This window comes from Anabrus simplex, chromosome 1 (genome assembly GCF_040414725.1).
Source record: "Anabrus simplex isolate iqAnaSimp1 chromosome 1, ASM4041472v1, whole genome shotgun sequence".
Taxonomy (NCBI): domain Eukaryota; kingdom Metazoa; phylum Arthropoda; class Insecta; order Orthoptera; family Tettigoniidae; genus Anabrus; species Anabrus simplex.
The window spans coordinates 1,650,387,898-1,650,402,603 of record NC_090265.1 but is presented as its reverse complement, the minus strand read 5'-3'; the positions used below and the strand labels follow the sequence as shown (position 1 = coordinate 1,650,402,603).

The 14,706-nt window shown below is 38.7% G+C and overlaps 1 protein-coding gene across 1 annotated transcript in view; it reads left to right on the top strand.

Annotated features, from left to right (window-relative positions):
- LOC136863436 (uncharacterized) overlaps positions 1 to 14,706 on the top strand; it is a 184,652-nt gene that overhangs the window by 58,476 nt on the left and 111,470 nt on the right. Inside the window, exon 3 of the mRNA XM_068226453.1 lies at positions 8,412 to 8,477. Within this exon, the coding sequence (XP_068082554.1) occupies positions 8,412 to 8,477 (66 nt within the window). The remainder of the gene's footprint in view (positions 1 to 8,411; positions 8,478 to 14,706) is intronic.

Here is a 14,706-nt window from a genome sequence, read left to right as displayed (position 1 = left end):
CATTTTCATGTTTGCCTACAGTGATGGTTTACCCCACTATATCTCGTATAGTTTTCCTACTTACTAAAGTGTTAGCATGATAATATTCGTAAAATCTAGTAAATTTAAAAAAGTAATGAATAATCACATCAACTATGATGCTTGAACAGTGCTTTTGTTGGAGCTCTTTGCTAACTCTACGATTTAAACAGCAACAATGGAGGAAGTTAGAAATTTTCTGAAACTGTGACATTTACAGAATAAAAAGAAGAATCGTATATCTTCAGCCACTGTATGCAAGCATATTAATCTGAAACGATCTGGGCTACCTGCAGTTCAGTTTCGGTGTTACGTTATATTTTATCACATGGCAGATTAAACTAAATACCTGTTACTGCTTTACATGATGTAAAAAATCCACTGCCTGCTTGAATGGGATGTTCAAAAATATGAGTGAAAGTTATTGATTCCCTTTCAGTCTCATTCACTGATATCAGCTTGCCTACATTTAAAAAAGTGTGGGTGGCCCGTTTTTCTGAGTATATCTTCAATTTTAGGGTTATCACTTGTGGCTACTGAACTAAAAATAACTACATAAAGGACAACAATACCTAAAATGAATAACATTAGTGGAAAATCATTAGAGGAAAGTCAAAAGACCAAATATCTGATCTGATGTTATTCTCCGATAAAACACGGTCAGCACGAACTAACAAATATTTTATGGACATGTTCAAACAGCCTTGGTTGTGTGATCTATCGCTCCAGAGCACAAAGCATGTAATCACTAGGATCAGTATTACTGCAAAAGGTAGAGGCGGAACAAATATAAAAGCTTCAGAACCAGTAATGTACACGAGTTTATCAATATTGTTCTATAACTATCAGTAAACACATTGCATTCAGGAACAAAAATTCTGTACAAGTTTAATCCCTAAAACATATGCCTATTCATAATGATTGTACTAATAATAATGATTACAACATTTGACTACACTTACGGCTTCTGGAGACGCAGGGGCCTGGAATTTTGTCCGCAGGATACCTTCCACGTGTCGGGAAGGCTGATGTGTTTGAGAATTTGCATATTCCCTCGGCATGAGGCGGAAGAGATCCAGCCATTTGTAGCTAAGAAGGTTCATTCTCCACCGCCCGAGCTTCTCGGCCAGGACATGACTTCTACTTTACGTCATAGGAAGAATGACTTAAGACCACTGACCTCATCAGCGCTTACCGCCTGTGCTACCACTCATGAGGTCTGCCTGGATTCAATAGTCAGCAACATTGTCACTCCACACTTGACACAAGAGGGTTTCGCAAGGCACCACCCAACGATTATTTAAGTCAACTCTTTTTATGCTGACAGTGCACCTGCCTTCTAGAGGTGACCACCCGTGGTGACACCTATCAAATGAATGCAGTTTCTGATCTCCTTAAATTCCTGTCCTGAGCCTCAACACCTCCCTTATGGGCAATAGTGTGATCGTCCTACTTGGTAAGTTTGTTTTTTCGAAGCATTTGAACAATTCTACCTCACAATTCTACGTAGTGCAGACTCAGAGTAATTCGTATTGAGAGGCAATCTGAAAGCAGAGTAGCCGCCTTGCCTCTGTCAGCGAAGTAGCTGCAATACCTGAAGACGCGACAGTGGTGGCAATGCATTCTTCGCACAACACAGTAGCCAACAACAAATTCTTTTTTTTCCCAGAACCATCAGGAGCGTGAGGGATGAAATTCTTGCCCTCGTGGTGGCACTGGAAGTCCGAACTATTGGAAGTGTTGACCAGATTATATCTTCAAGTTGCACAGCAAGGTGCATTACAGAAGGAAACGTTTCGTGGATCCTGAATCACAGAATGTGCCAGACTTCCTCAGAACCGCTAATGTAAGCTCCTTCTTCTTACGTTTTCACACCGTTCAAGACTTCGACGGAGAAAGCTGCCGGGTCATACGCATTATTACGTATTTCTAGGCTCATTTTATTGATTTTACAGTGCCTAGAATTAATACGAACCCAAAAGGTGTGACACAAGACGGTTTTGCATGGCACCACCCATAGATTATTTAGATCAACTCTGTTTATGTTGTCAGTTTCGCCCGACGACTAGAGGTGACCACCAAAGTTTCCACATGGACCATAGGTCACGGTCGTCGTGACAATTTCATGGTGTTGTATAGAGTTTGGGGCTAGTTATCTAAACGCAGATCATCTTGCAAATGTTCTAGAACTTATCTTCTCTTACAACCACATGAGAATACGACCATATGGGATTCCTCGTTTCTGATATTACTCAGAGTACATATGGAAGCTTGGTAAAGTAAAAGACTCATCTTGTAGTGAGGATTGGCCAAGCAGCTTTGCTAGACTTTTAAATGGAAGGCCCGTGCATGGCCCTGTTTCAAAACCTCAACTATATCTTGTCGTTTCGGACTCCACGTAATTGTAATGAAAACATCCGGCCATCCAAGATGTCACACCTGGTTATAGCATCTTGAGTTCACTCATGAAAACGACGGAAACACAACGATTTTACCAAACTACGATAACTACGATAACTTCAGTCACGACATTCTTCAGGTGCACATACGATTCACTTCTGTTCTTGTTCTGGTTGTTATAAATCCAGTAGGTCGTTTCAGTTTAAATTTTCCATTCATATAAAAAATTTGGTTGATAATTTGTGGAACAGCAATATATCTGATTATTCCCAATGGTGCTCCACAATCCTGTATCTGTATAAGCCGACAGCAGACACTTCATTTTGGGTATTAGAATCACGCTGAGTTATGTTGATGTAAAAAACATCTTCTACGTTAAGACATCGGAAAGTACTGGAGAACGTGGAATGAATTGTGCTCCTCGCTGGTTCGTACCAACATGCTGTCTCTGCTGTAGAGCACGTTCTCCCTCTTCTCAAAATCCTAGCAAGCGATAAGTATTGCAAATTGTTTTGTTGTGAGGGCATTGGCAAGGCCTCAGTTCGCTCTAGAAGGCTTTCTATCAGTAATTATCACCTTTTGGAAGTCCTCCTGACCCTTAAGAACAGATTCAACTGCACAATGTAAGTCCATAAAATACATGTCGCGAACTTTCAGCAACTTCTCCAGTTGTCCCACCAATCCAGGGTTTAACGAATGTCTCTCCGTCCGTCATCACCACCAGTGAATTATATTTGAATAAATTAATGTTGCTGCTGAGATTCAGGCATAAAGCTTCCAGTCGCGTGTGATACCTGTCCCTCAAACTTGAAACATAACAAACAATGCCCTTCTTCATCTCTATTGCTCTAATATACGTCATTTAGAAGTATCCGTTTCACTTCAGTTTAGCAGAGGAAAAGTGCTGGGCTAGAGAGTTTTGGTGAATAAGAAGGCTCTGTTGGGCTTCAGCATACGGCTGAAGAGCAGGGAAGTGGAGTTCGGCGCATACTCGGCGCCAAGTACAGAGCATCCAATTTCCATAGTCAACTATCATGTATTTGGCATAATCGGTGACAGGATTATACGAAAAACCAGATACATTATTTTCAGTCGACGGTAACAGTTCTTGTTGTGAACATCTTGCAGCAGCTTCCTGAAGTTGCTTCTTCCTAAAGGTGCCAGTGAAACTTTTCCTTTGAAACCAGAACAAAGTAAGTGAAAACTTGATGAGATGACTGAAGTTTGAACAACTGAGACGGAAAGTAGAGGACCCACGTTTTTTACGAATTTTCATAATGTCTTTTATCGAAATTCGTCGAAAATTTCCCAAATATATATTTAAGGAAACATCTGCCCCTAACTGCTTCACCAACTGAAAATACTGTAGTTGTAAGTTCTTTTGTAGGGTATTATATGAGCTACTAAACGATACTTTGTTTTCCATCAAGGATATCCGGCCTTAAAGAAGATCCGAATCCACCCATGTGATAAAGTTCGCGGGAATATAAGATTTTCTTTTTTTCTGTTGGCTTTGCGTTGCGCCGACTCAGAAAACTCTTACAGCGGTGATTGGGATAGGACAGAGCTAGGACAAGGTAGGGTACGAATCCATCCTCTGTCGAAAGCAAGCTCATTGCTACCCAGTTCGTTGGTAAGAGGAATTTAAACCGGCCTCCGAATAAGCTATTGGGCTTTAAAGGTTAAGTAGAGGCTTCTGTTACTACCGAAGTATTTTTTTACGAATACTGTGCTATATGTGTTTATCGCCACTTGATTTAAAATAGCAAGGATATAGGAAGTGAAATGTCCCTTATTTCAGTAGTTCGTTTGTATTATAACTTTTGTTCCACCGAACACAGAGATGTTTAAAATTCTTCTTGTAATGTGCACGTCACCTGTGTTCAGGATTAGAGTATTTCTAATTCACCGGGGTTCGCGCTCAAGGAAGAATTCGTAGTCGCTACGCTTCAGCCCTTCAGCCTATTAGCAGATTTCCACTTGATTGCTCTCCATTCTTATTTGTCACCCAGCTTCATATTCATTCTTTCATAATCTACTTCTGTTCTACTTAAATCGTCTAACATCTGATATCTCCCTTTCCTATGACTCTCATTCCCAGTATCAATCCTTCGATTACCTCCACTAGCAAATAAACCCTTCTTAACTTGAGTTCTGTCCAGTTCAATTTTCTATTCTTCACGATCTGTAGCATTTTTGCTTCCTCTCAAACTCCTTTTAAAGCCTATTCGTTACTCACACGTTGCCTCAGTTCTTTATTCAGTGTACCACAAAGCAGTTTCTTCTTCCTGTCAAATCCTTCTCTACTCATTGATATCATGACTGATTTCTTACCCACATTGCATGCCCTCCCTTATCAATTTTCCAGATACTTGAAAGATTATACCTATTCTATTTCCTCATATCCTGTTATTTGCTTCACTCTCCTGTCCTTCAAACCTAAACCTTCCGTTTGGTTTTCCATGTATTAATTTATTAATAATGACGACATTCTTTTTCACCGTGTAAGTTTGCCGTGCGGTTAGGGGCACGCAGCTGTAAGCATGCATCCGGGAGATAGTACGTTCTACACCCATCGTCGGGCGGCCATGAATATAGTTGTACGTAGTTTCCATTTTTCACACTAGGCAAATGCAGGGGCTGTACCGTAATTATGGCCACGACCACTTCCTTCCTACTCCTAGGCCTTTCTTATCCCATCGTCGCCATAAGACCTATCTGCGTCGTTACGACGTAAAGCAAATTCTAAGATGAAAAATCCTGTTCACTGTCAACTCAGTTTAAATTGTAAGCTTTTCAGTTTAAGGAACACGATTATAGAACATAGATTACTGAATATTTAAAAAAATTTAAGGGTTTTTAGTGTGTTCCGTTTGTTATACTTTATTTGTGTTCGACGGACTGAAAAGTTTATGTTATTTATTTCCATTCCATATACCTGGTATGCCTCACATAGGTCATGTAATATTTTATTCATTGTCCTTTCACAATTTGATAAAAATGTTGATCGTTCCATAATGAACTGAATCGGAATAAGGGCAGAACGGATACACAATTATTATCCCTGCTCTATTATGTTCCCTGAATTCACTCGTGAGTTTATGCCTAAGCTAGTAGGACTGGGAATTACTTGGCAAGCTGGACTAAGAGCCTCAGACGGCTCAGAAAATGGGTTCGATCCCGACTCAGTCCAGCAGTATTTGAAGGGACTCGAGCATGCCAGCTTCATGTCCGTGATTACCGGCAAGTAAAGGTATACTCCGAAGGGATGAATTATGAGGAGTTCTGCGTCTGCGGAAATTTTAAAACTATACTAGACTTAACTAAAGTTGGCGTCTGACAGGTAAGGTTGGAGGGAGGAGCATTACACGTGCCATTTCACGATGTTGCCACATTCCAGCATTCCTTTCTACATGCTCTTACCCCTCGCTTCCGGCTCACTTGTTCCCTCCTTCATTCTGACCGCTGTAATCTGCTGTAGACTACCTGGGCAGGCGGTGTCGTCCCATTTGCGATCACTCTTATACAATCAGGTTCTTATCAGTGACAGTGACAGGTTTGGCAACTCCCAGCAAGACGAGTTGCCCTGAAGTTTTATCTCCATGGCAACCGCAGTCGCTCCACCCTCGTTTCCATGGCAACCACACAGCCACTCCCTTTATCCCGCCTCGGCAGGCAGTAAACGGACCTCCCTCTAAGAAATGTCAGATGCCAACTCTTATAATTAGCAGTATAGTTAGTTGTACGTAAATCCATAACACAATATTTTGTCAAATATTTTCTCCACTTTAAAAACTCTGATTCTGCTTCAATTTTCACCTGTCTTCCAACAAAATTATGTAATCAGTAATCTGATGGTTTCACAAATTTATCAACCGAGAGGAGCGTCTTAAAACACAAAGTCAGTTACTTGACTTTTAGAATGAACTTGGGATTTCAGTTTCGTCTCACTAGGACTCGGTTATTTTTAAGCAATCGTTTGTGATCATAAGTTTACTCGAACTAGCAGGACACTCACAAGCACTGGTTTAACATTACGATTGTATCATAGTACAATTAGCCACACATAACCATATACTGTACTTTTTTTTGAAACTGAATATATTTTAGTCTTTGTATCATTTGATTATTTTACAGGGTAAATTAAAATAATTGGACAAACTGTTTGGGCGGGTACCTCACACCACAACACCTGTAAACGTACACCCTGAATTGCTTAGTTTTGTGTTTGGAGTTTGTAAGTATTATTATTACAATTATTATTACTACTACTACTACTATTATTGAACGTGCGTGTCCGACTCGTTGGCTGACTGGTCAGCGTACTGGCCTTCGGTTCAGAGCGTCCCGGGTTCGATTCTCGGCCGGGTCGGGGATTTTAATCGCTTCGCACCAGCGACCCCACAGGTGTGGGAAAAGCGGTAGCTAAAGAAGAAGAAGATTATTGAACGTGCGTGTTAAAAGTAGGTATCCAATCCAAGAACGTAAGTGTGTTTATTCATTTTTTCAGATAATCGAGTGATGTTAGCTGGTGGTTACGTGTTTAGCGCCTTACACCCATCACCACAAGATTGCAGGTTCGATCTTGGGCGAGGTCGATGATGTTCGCGTGGTGGCAAAAGTATAACGTGTTATGTTGTGCATGCTAAAAGAGCAGTGTGTCATTTGCAGGTGGCAAACCTTAATTCGGTAACACACCAACACACGCGTACCGGTTCCTCTCACGAAGCCCATCGCAGCGGTCCCAAAGTGACTATACCCACATTAAGTTTCGGCTGGAAACACGTGTACAAGTGAGATATTTTGAACATTTTCTTTGAGTCATCTTGAGTTGATCACTTCCTACGAGCTGCCAATATCAAACAGATAATGTGTCACTGAAAATGTTCTTTCACTATAATTCCTAAACAAAGCATTCCAGGGTGTATGTTCATAGTATATTCTTCCCTTGTTTTGGTTTGAAGAACCCGCACCCACCGTTTCTTCAAATATTTATGGTAGACAAAACAAATTTAACGTATATATTAAAACATTGTAGGGACCTGTTTAAAAATCTCTAGAAATATATCACCAGCTTTTCTCGTCTTCGATGGAATTTAATCACAGTCTTCGAACCAGTTAAAAAATTCCTCAGCCTGCATCATTTGGTTCCTGCTAGATTACTTTTACTTCTTGTGTTCACTATTATCAAATAAATTCATTTTCACTATATCATAATTCGCAATATTGTATTGTAATGCGTTGTACTAGATTTGATAATAATGTCAGAATAAAACAAAGTAAAGGAAGGATTTTCCAAAACACGTCATTGCAGTATATGTTATAAAATTAATTATTATTTCAAACCTAACATATTATAGTTAATCCTTTGACTATAAAACTATAATAATAATAATAATAATAATAATAATAATAATAATAATAATAATTTTAAACCATTCTGGAAATAGATTAGTCCTGAAAAATAACCACTTCAAAAATTGGTAAAATAATAAATAAAGAAAGTCTCATTTAAACAAATATATATCACCAAATATTTTATGAGGAAGCGTACAATATGGCCAAGTGTAAGCATATTAGTTACATTTTTTCGCAGGAAGTATATCTTAGCTGCAGTGTAAACTTTTGTGTATTTTGTAGATTGTTGTTTTGATTTTCAAGTATTTTTATTACGTATCATTTGCATAATTACTGTGCACTTCTTTTGTACGTAGAATTCAATCTTTCTTTTATTGTATCGAGTATACAGAGCACTGTTGCCTATTTGTGATTTATACCCTATGCTATCACACAGTGTATCCCGTAATTATTGATACGTAAGTTCATGATACATTTCTTGTTTTATTTGAAGGCAGCAATATTGGATAGTAGCTATTGTTAATGATATTATTTATACTATTGCAGCATTTTGTAAGTTACTATTTTTCACTCTCTATCTCTTTCTTAAAAATTTATCTTTAGTTTCTTTGTCTCTGTTTTTTTCCCTTTTCCAGAAAAGACCTCTGAAATCCTTGATTCTTCATCCGGCGCTCGACCGACGCTCGGAAACTCCAAACAAGGTGGACATTTTCAGAATGAAACCTTTCAATTTTATTTTAAAACACTAAAAATATCGCAATGAAATCATTCAAATTAAAGGCCCTCACACGTTTATTATTATCTCGTCGTATATTTAAGCGGACAAAACGGGTAAAATTAGTTCTTTGACTAGCGTATTTATCTTACAAGGGAACATCGGCAATGGGTAAGTCGCCGATCGCGATGAAACTTGGAAAACACATTGAGGTACCCATAAAAACGATGTCGGCATCAATTTTGGGAGCCAACATTCATTAGAGCGTTAACTACGGGGCCTAAAATTTGCGACATTTCAAATTCCGCGCGATCTGCGATGAATACTTGCTTGGCAATGCTGATCTGGATCACTGTGTACCTGGAGACACGCCTCTGCACCTCCTCCCCCTCCACGCTTCAATTGGTTCACCAACGCACGTTTCCCTTCGCCCCGCGCTTGCCGGCTGCGGTGGCGAACGAATTGGAGCGTGAGGGCAGGAGGTGCAGAGGCGTGTCTCCAGGTACGCAGTATGCCTGCATAGCATTGGCCAGCAGGCATTCATCGCTGATCGCGCGTAATTTGAAATGTCGCAAATTTTAGGCCCCGTAGTTAACGCTCTAATGAATGTTGGCACCCAAAATTGATGCCGACATCATTTTTACGTGTACCTCAATGCGTTTTCCAAGTTTCATCGCGATCGGTGACTTAATCATTGCCGATGTTTCCTTGTTAGATGCAGCAGGGAAACGGTAATTAAGTATTTCTGTGCCTCTAAATGTGATTGTTATTCATATAATGTTTGTTAAAATAATATTTTACATGGCTTACTCGCCGTACATTTCATAATGAATCCAACCCAATTAATACTGTATCTCGTTTCGAACAAGTAATAAATAAATGGTATACACAGAGTATTTTCTGGATATTGTTAAATAATCGCCAGTTTGTTAATATGAAAATCCTGCGCGGATATATGACTTTATTTTTAGGAAAATAGATTCAAATCTCAATGTCTAAGTGCATAATTCTTTCTCACACATATTTTGTGAAATATTTTCTGCAGTATTCGATTAGAACAATTATGCCGGAATGATTAATTAGCGTATCACACGATGCATTAGCATAATTGATACCGTATAGTAATGTGAAGTGAAATTCGTTTAATGTGTTACCGTAAACATTGTTTTCCATCCACTATTTTCACAAATGACGAACCGGTGCTTAAAATATCATGAATGATGTCATTTTCGCTAATAGTAAGTAACTGAAAATTTTAAATTAAATACCTGCATTCTTAAAATCATATTACGAAACCACTTCTTCTAAAGCGGTTTGCTTTTCACTTTTCGATTTTCTAGAGCGATCTACTTACTTCCCACGAAGTGGATAGTGAGGGCCTTTAAAACTTTATTCATTACAATTATTACTTAATAATCTCTATTAGATATGTTCTTGGCATGCTTTATTTTTGGTTTGCATGCGCTTCCTTCGTTATCTTGTAGCACGCTAAGGGCCTGGGAATGTGTAAGCTGGCATGGTATAAAACTCTGCACTCTTTCCTTATGGAAGCTTCATCGGTAGTTTAGAGTTGAACATAGCTTTAGATTAGGTAGTGTACTACTAATGTTTTTAAACAATAAACTTAAATCACGTTCCGAAAATATAAATCCTCACTGAAATTTCGTAAACTTGTGTGATAAGCAATATTTTATCCCTCAATTAAATGTTTCGTTCTCAACAGTAATCTGTATTAATATGCTATAAAATGGAGATATATGCAATATATAGGTAAAACTCCCTTTACGTATTTCATTTATCCCAATTTATGCCCCTAAACTTAAATAAGGGATTGATACAGTAGTATTTCTAACTAGATAAAGCGGAAGAACTTCGTGTACAAATAAGGGCAATTTATTCGTTCAATGTCTGTTAGTTCATCAGCCCAGGGGCTGGTTGGATCCTCAAATATCACCACCAAAAGTTATGCGGTTATAAGGAAACCGCAAAAACCAATGGCAGCACCAAAATGAGGCGTACTAGGCAAGACGAGGACTGAGGTAGTTTGCCATTGCTTTTCTCAATTCGTTCAATAATGCGAGCTAATATGTTTTTATAGGTCAAAGTTTCTAAAATATTGTAATACCATATATTATGTTATCATAACGTGTTCTCGTGTCCTCAACTAGGAAATAGAAGTAAGAACGGGAAATTAGACGAACATATTGTGCCAAACCGAAAATTAGCCATTTTAAAGCGATGTACGCAGAGCATATTAGAACACTGAAACTTATATCATAATCTATATTTGCTATCGATTCAATACAAACAGGACAAAAATACATAAACGTCAACACAAGTGAGAGAAAATCAATGGATAACTGTTATTAGCGAGGGGGTACAGTCAGGTACAACTCAATAATTAGTTTAAAATAAACAATCATAGAGTAATTTTTTGTTTAACAATAAACAAAGAATCCAAATACAACCATTTCACAGAGAAAGTACATTCATTTACATTTTAATGAATCTCCACGCTCCAACATATGCTCCTCGCAGGTGCACTTCTCTCAGGAACAAATGAAGTTACAATGTTTGTTGTAGTTATCCACGACGTTTCTACCTAGACAGGGGGGGGGAGGGGCTGAATTATGTTTTGTTCATAATTCAAATTAGATCAAATAAAGTACTATAATAAGTGTGACGAACAACCAATAACATGCGCTCATATATTTTTTGTACGACTTTACAATGTGCCGCGAATCTCAGCTACTTCTTATACTTAGAATGAATTAACCTAGAACCATTTTAAAAATTAATAGATAAATGTGTAACTGCCCTACGAGTCGCTTCGCTTTACATCACTTCACATCGCTTTACAACTTACCTTTCTTCCAGATATCTGAAGCAAGTTTCAGGGTGCATTTTTTTCTCGACATCAATTTCTTTGTCTTTGGAGCTCTCTGTTTCAAATATTCCAGGTGATTTGATTAATAAGGCGCTGCTTTGCTTTCTGTCTACGTCTATTAGACTATGCCCATTATATGCTACAGCCTTTATATGACAAACGAGGTTTTTTTTTTTTTTTTTTTTGCTAGTGGCTTTACGTCGCACCGACACAGATAGGTCTTATGGCGACGATGGGACTGGAAATGGCTAGGAATCGGAAGGAAGCGGCCGTAGCCTTAACTAAGGTACAGCCCCAGAATTTGCCTGGTGTGAAAATGGGACACCACGGGAAACCATTTTCAGGGCTGCCGATAGTGGGGTTCGAACCTACTATCTCCCGAGTACTGGATACTGGCCGCACTTAAGCGACTGCAGCTATCGAGCTCGGTACATTTCAAATTAGCTACATTCCTTATGATACTCGGAAGTACCACTCATGAGCCTATGAGCCTATCCACAACATCCGTATGGGGAACACTCCTTAATCTACAATATTTTGAAACACACGCATACTGCATCTCAAAGCACTAATATTATCGATGAGCAGACACAATACATTTTATGAACGAATCATACAAAACAGCGTTTTATAATCGTTTTATTGGCAACGGCCACAAGCTGATGAAAGCAAGACAAGGAAATAGGGTAGATATACTATGACAAATAGGAAATTAAATATTTTAAGAGAAATAACGCCTGAAAATCAGATTATTGAAACAAAAAATATAATCTATATTTTCCAATCGTCGACTAGATAAGGGTAAGAATTCACAAAATATCAGAAAGTATTTAGAATTCTTCTTCATCAACAATGGGAGACACCCGTATCGGTCTTGGACATGCACGCTTTATCCCACAACCCCACCAGTATAAGTAAACAGATACGGTTGTTATATGATCCGTAAGTTAGTAGTATCAATATAACAAGTATCATTTACTATATCTCGATATTATTTTAATGATTTCTCTATTTGAATTATACAAACAGAAGACCTCCGAATGGAGGAATTTGGAAGTGATCGATTTCTTTACTGATGGCTATACCTTTTAAATTGACTATTACTGCTACCTCCTTCATTTCACATACCATGTGTTTTACCGTTCAGAGGAATAATATACTAATTAGTACAGTAAGAGAACAACTTCTATTTACCAACAATTTATAATCCAGTCTTGTAGTTTGGAAAGAAGATTACCATAGCTCGCTCCCATATCAGATGTCAACATATGCCAAGCCGAAGTACTGATGGATTTGATAAATTATACGGAGGATGGCTCTATCAGAAATCCAAGTTATGCTGTAACTGTATGCTTGGCGTTTCTTGACTCTGATGTGGGTTGTATCGGCAACTTTTTGGTATCATCCAATTATTCCGTAAAATATTGTTGCAGTATCCTGAAAATCAAATTAATTTTTTCAGACACAAACCCGTTGGTGTCCTGACTGCCTCCTCAGCAACATGTACAGTAATGTCCAAATTGCTTCCCTCCGAAAGCGATCCTTGAGAAGAAGATGCTTCCGTAGCACTAAACGTAGATAATGTGTGAGTGGCATTCACGTTGCGGTAATGATCATTTCTACTGGACTGATGCTGGCAATAGTAGCTCAAATTTCCACTGCTGTTACTCGGTATTATGTCGGGTTGGACTTGTCCTAGTTCTCCGTGCACACAGGGTGACCCAAAATTGCGTTAAGATTTGACGAGACAGAACTCCACGGAATATTGGAGATAGAGAGATAATCATTGGTACACATTATTGGCATGACATGGGGTTTTATTGACACCAAAATTAGGCTTCTCTAACAGTGCCTTTTCTGGAAAAGTCAACAAGCCACGATTGCAGACGCATCTGACGCCCTCTCTCACGACAGCTCCTTTTATACCGTACACGGGTCTCATGCAGCATCACTGACGTGTTGCTGTCCAGAGCCATCTGTTGGCCTGTTTGTGCACTCGTTGTTAGTGTCAATAAAACGCCGTGTCATGTCAAGCATGTGTAGTCAATTTTACCTGACGTGTTGCTGTTCAGCGCTATCTGTTGGTCATTTTAGGTACTTTATTTTTGTGTCAGTAATACCCCATGTCATGCCAATAATTTGCGTCAATTATTACCTCTCTATCTCAAATATTTCGTGAAGTATTGCCTCGCCAAATGTTAATGGACATTTTGGTCACCCTGTATTCGCGACTGTTGCTACACCTGATGTATTGTAGACGCATTTCAGCTGATATGAGCTGCTACACCTCGCACATATAATCTACTCTGACGTAGATCAACTATGCGAACCATCACAACCGGTGACAACAGGTCATGTCCTGTTCGTACCCATCGGCGAGGCATGTTTCAGAAGCAAACAGCTCAGATCACTGCAACACACAGACTAACCCGCCAGTGATGATGATCTATATAGCCTCACACCGTGGTTAAGAAGTTTAAGACTATTTCATGGAAAAAATCACCATCATAATTTGTCCTGCAGATGGGAGAGATAGCGGTGTACACTTTTTAGTCACTAGATTACGTGCTAAAAGCGTGGATTCAAATAAAAACCTTCCCTCTATTCTTATGGATTGAGGGTATATGATGCTGTTAAAGGCGATTTCTCCCTTGGATGGGGACGTTGATACTTGAGAAGACCCCTTTAGGAAATTTAATAGGGGTAGGCTCTGTGCTGACATCAAGTTTCACCATTTTCAAACGTCATTATCATCATCAGCATCATCATCATTCAGCAGCGTAAGTTGCCTGTGTGCATCAGGTAAAAAGACCTGCACCAGGCGAGTCGAACATGTCCTCGGACACTCCCGGCACCAGAAGTCACAAAATAAATAAATAAATAAATAAATAAATAAATAAATAAATAAATAAATAAATAAATAAATAAATAAATAAATAAATAAATAAATAAATAAATAAATAAATCTATATATATAAAGTAGCTTGTCCTGACTGACTGACTGACTGACTGACTGACTGATTCATCATCGCCGAGCCAAAACTACTGGACATAAAGAAATGACATTTTGGAGATATATTCATATTAAGATGTAGGTGCTCGCTAAGAGAGGATTTTTGGATATTTCGTCGCTAAGGGGGTGAAAAGGGGGGTGAAATTTTAAAATGAGTGTGTCTATATCTCAAAACTTTAAAAGTTTACAGATGTGAAAATTGGTATTTAGAATCTTCTTTAAAAATAAGGAAACGCGTATTTTTTTGTTTTGAGACAATCCCAATAGGAGGGGCACAAAAGGGTGAAAAAGGGGTTGAATGCCTTTAATCGGGAT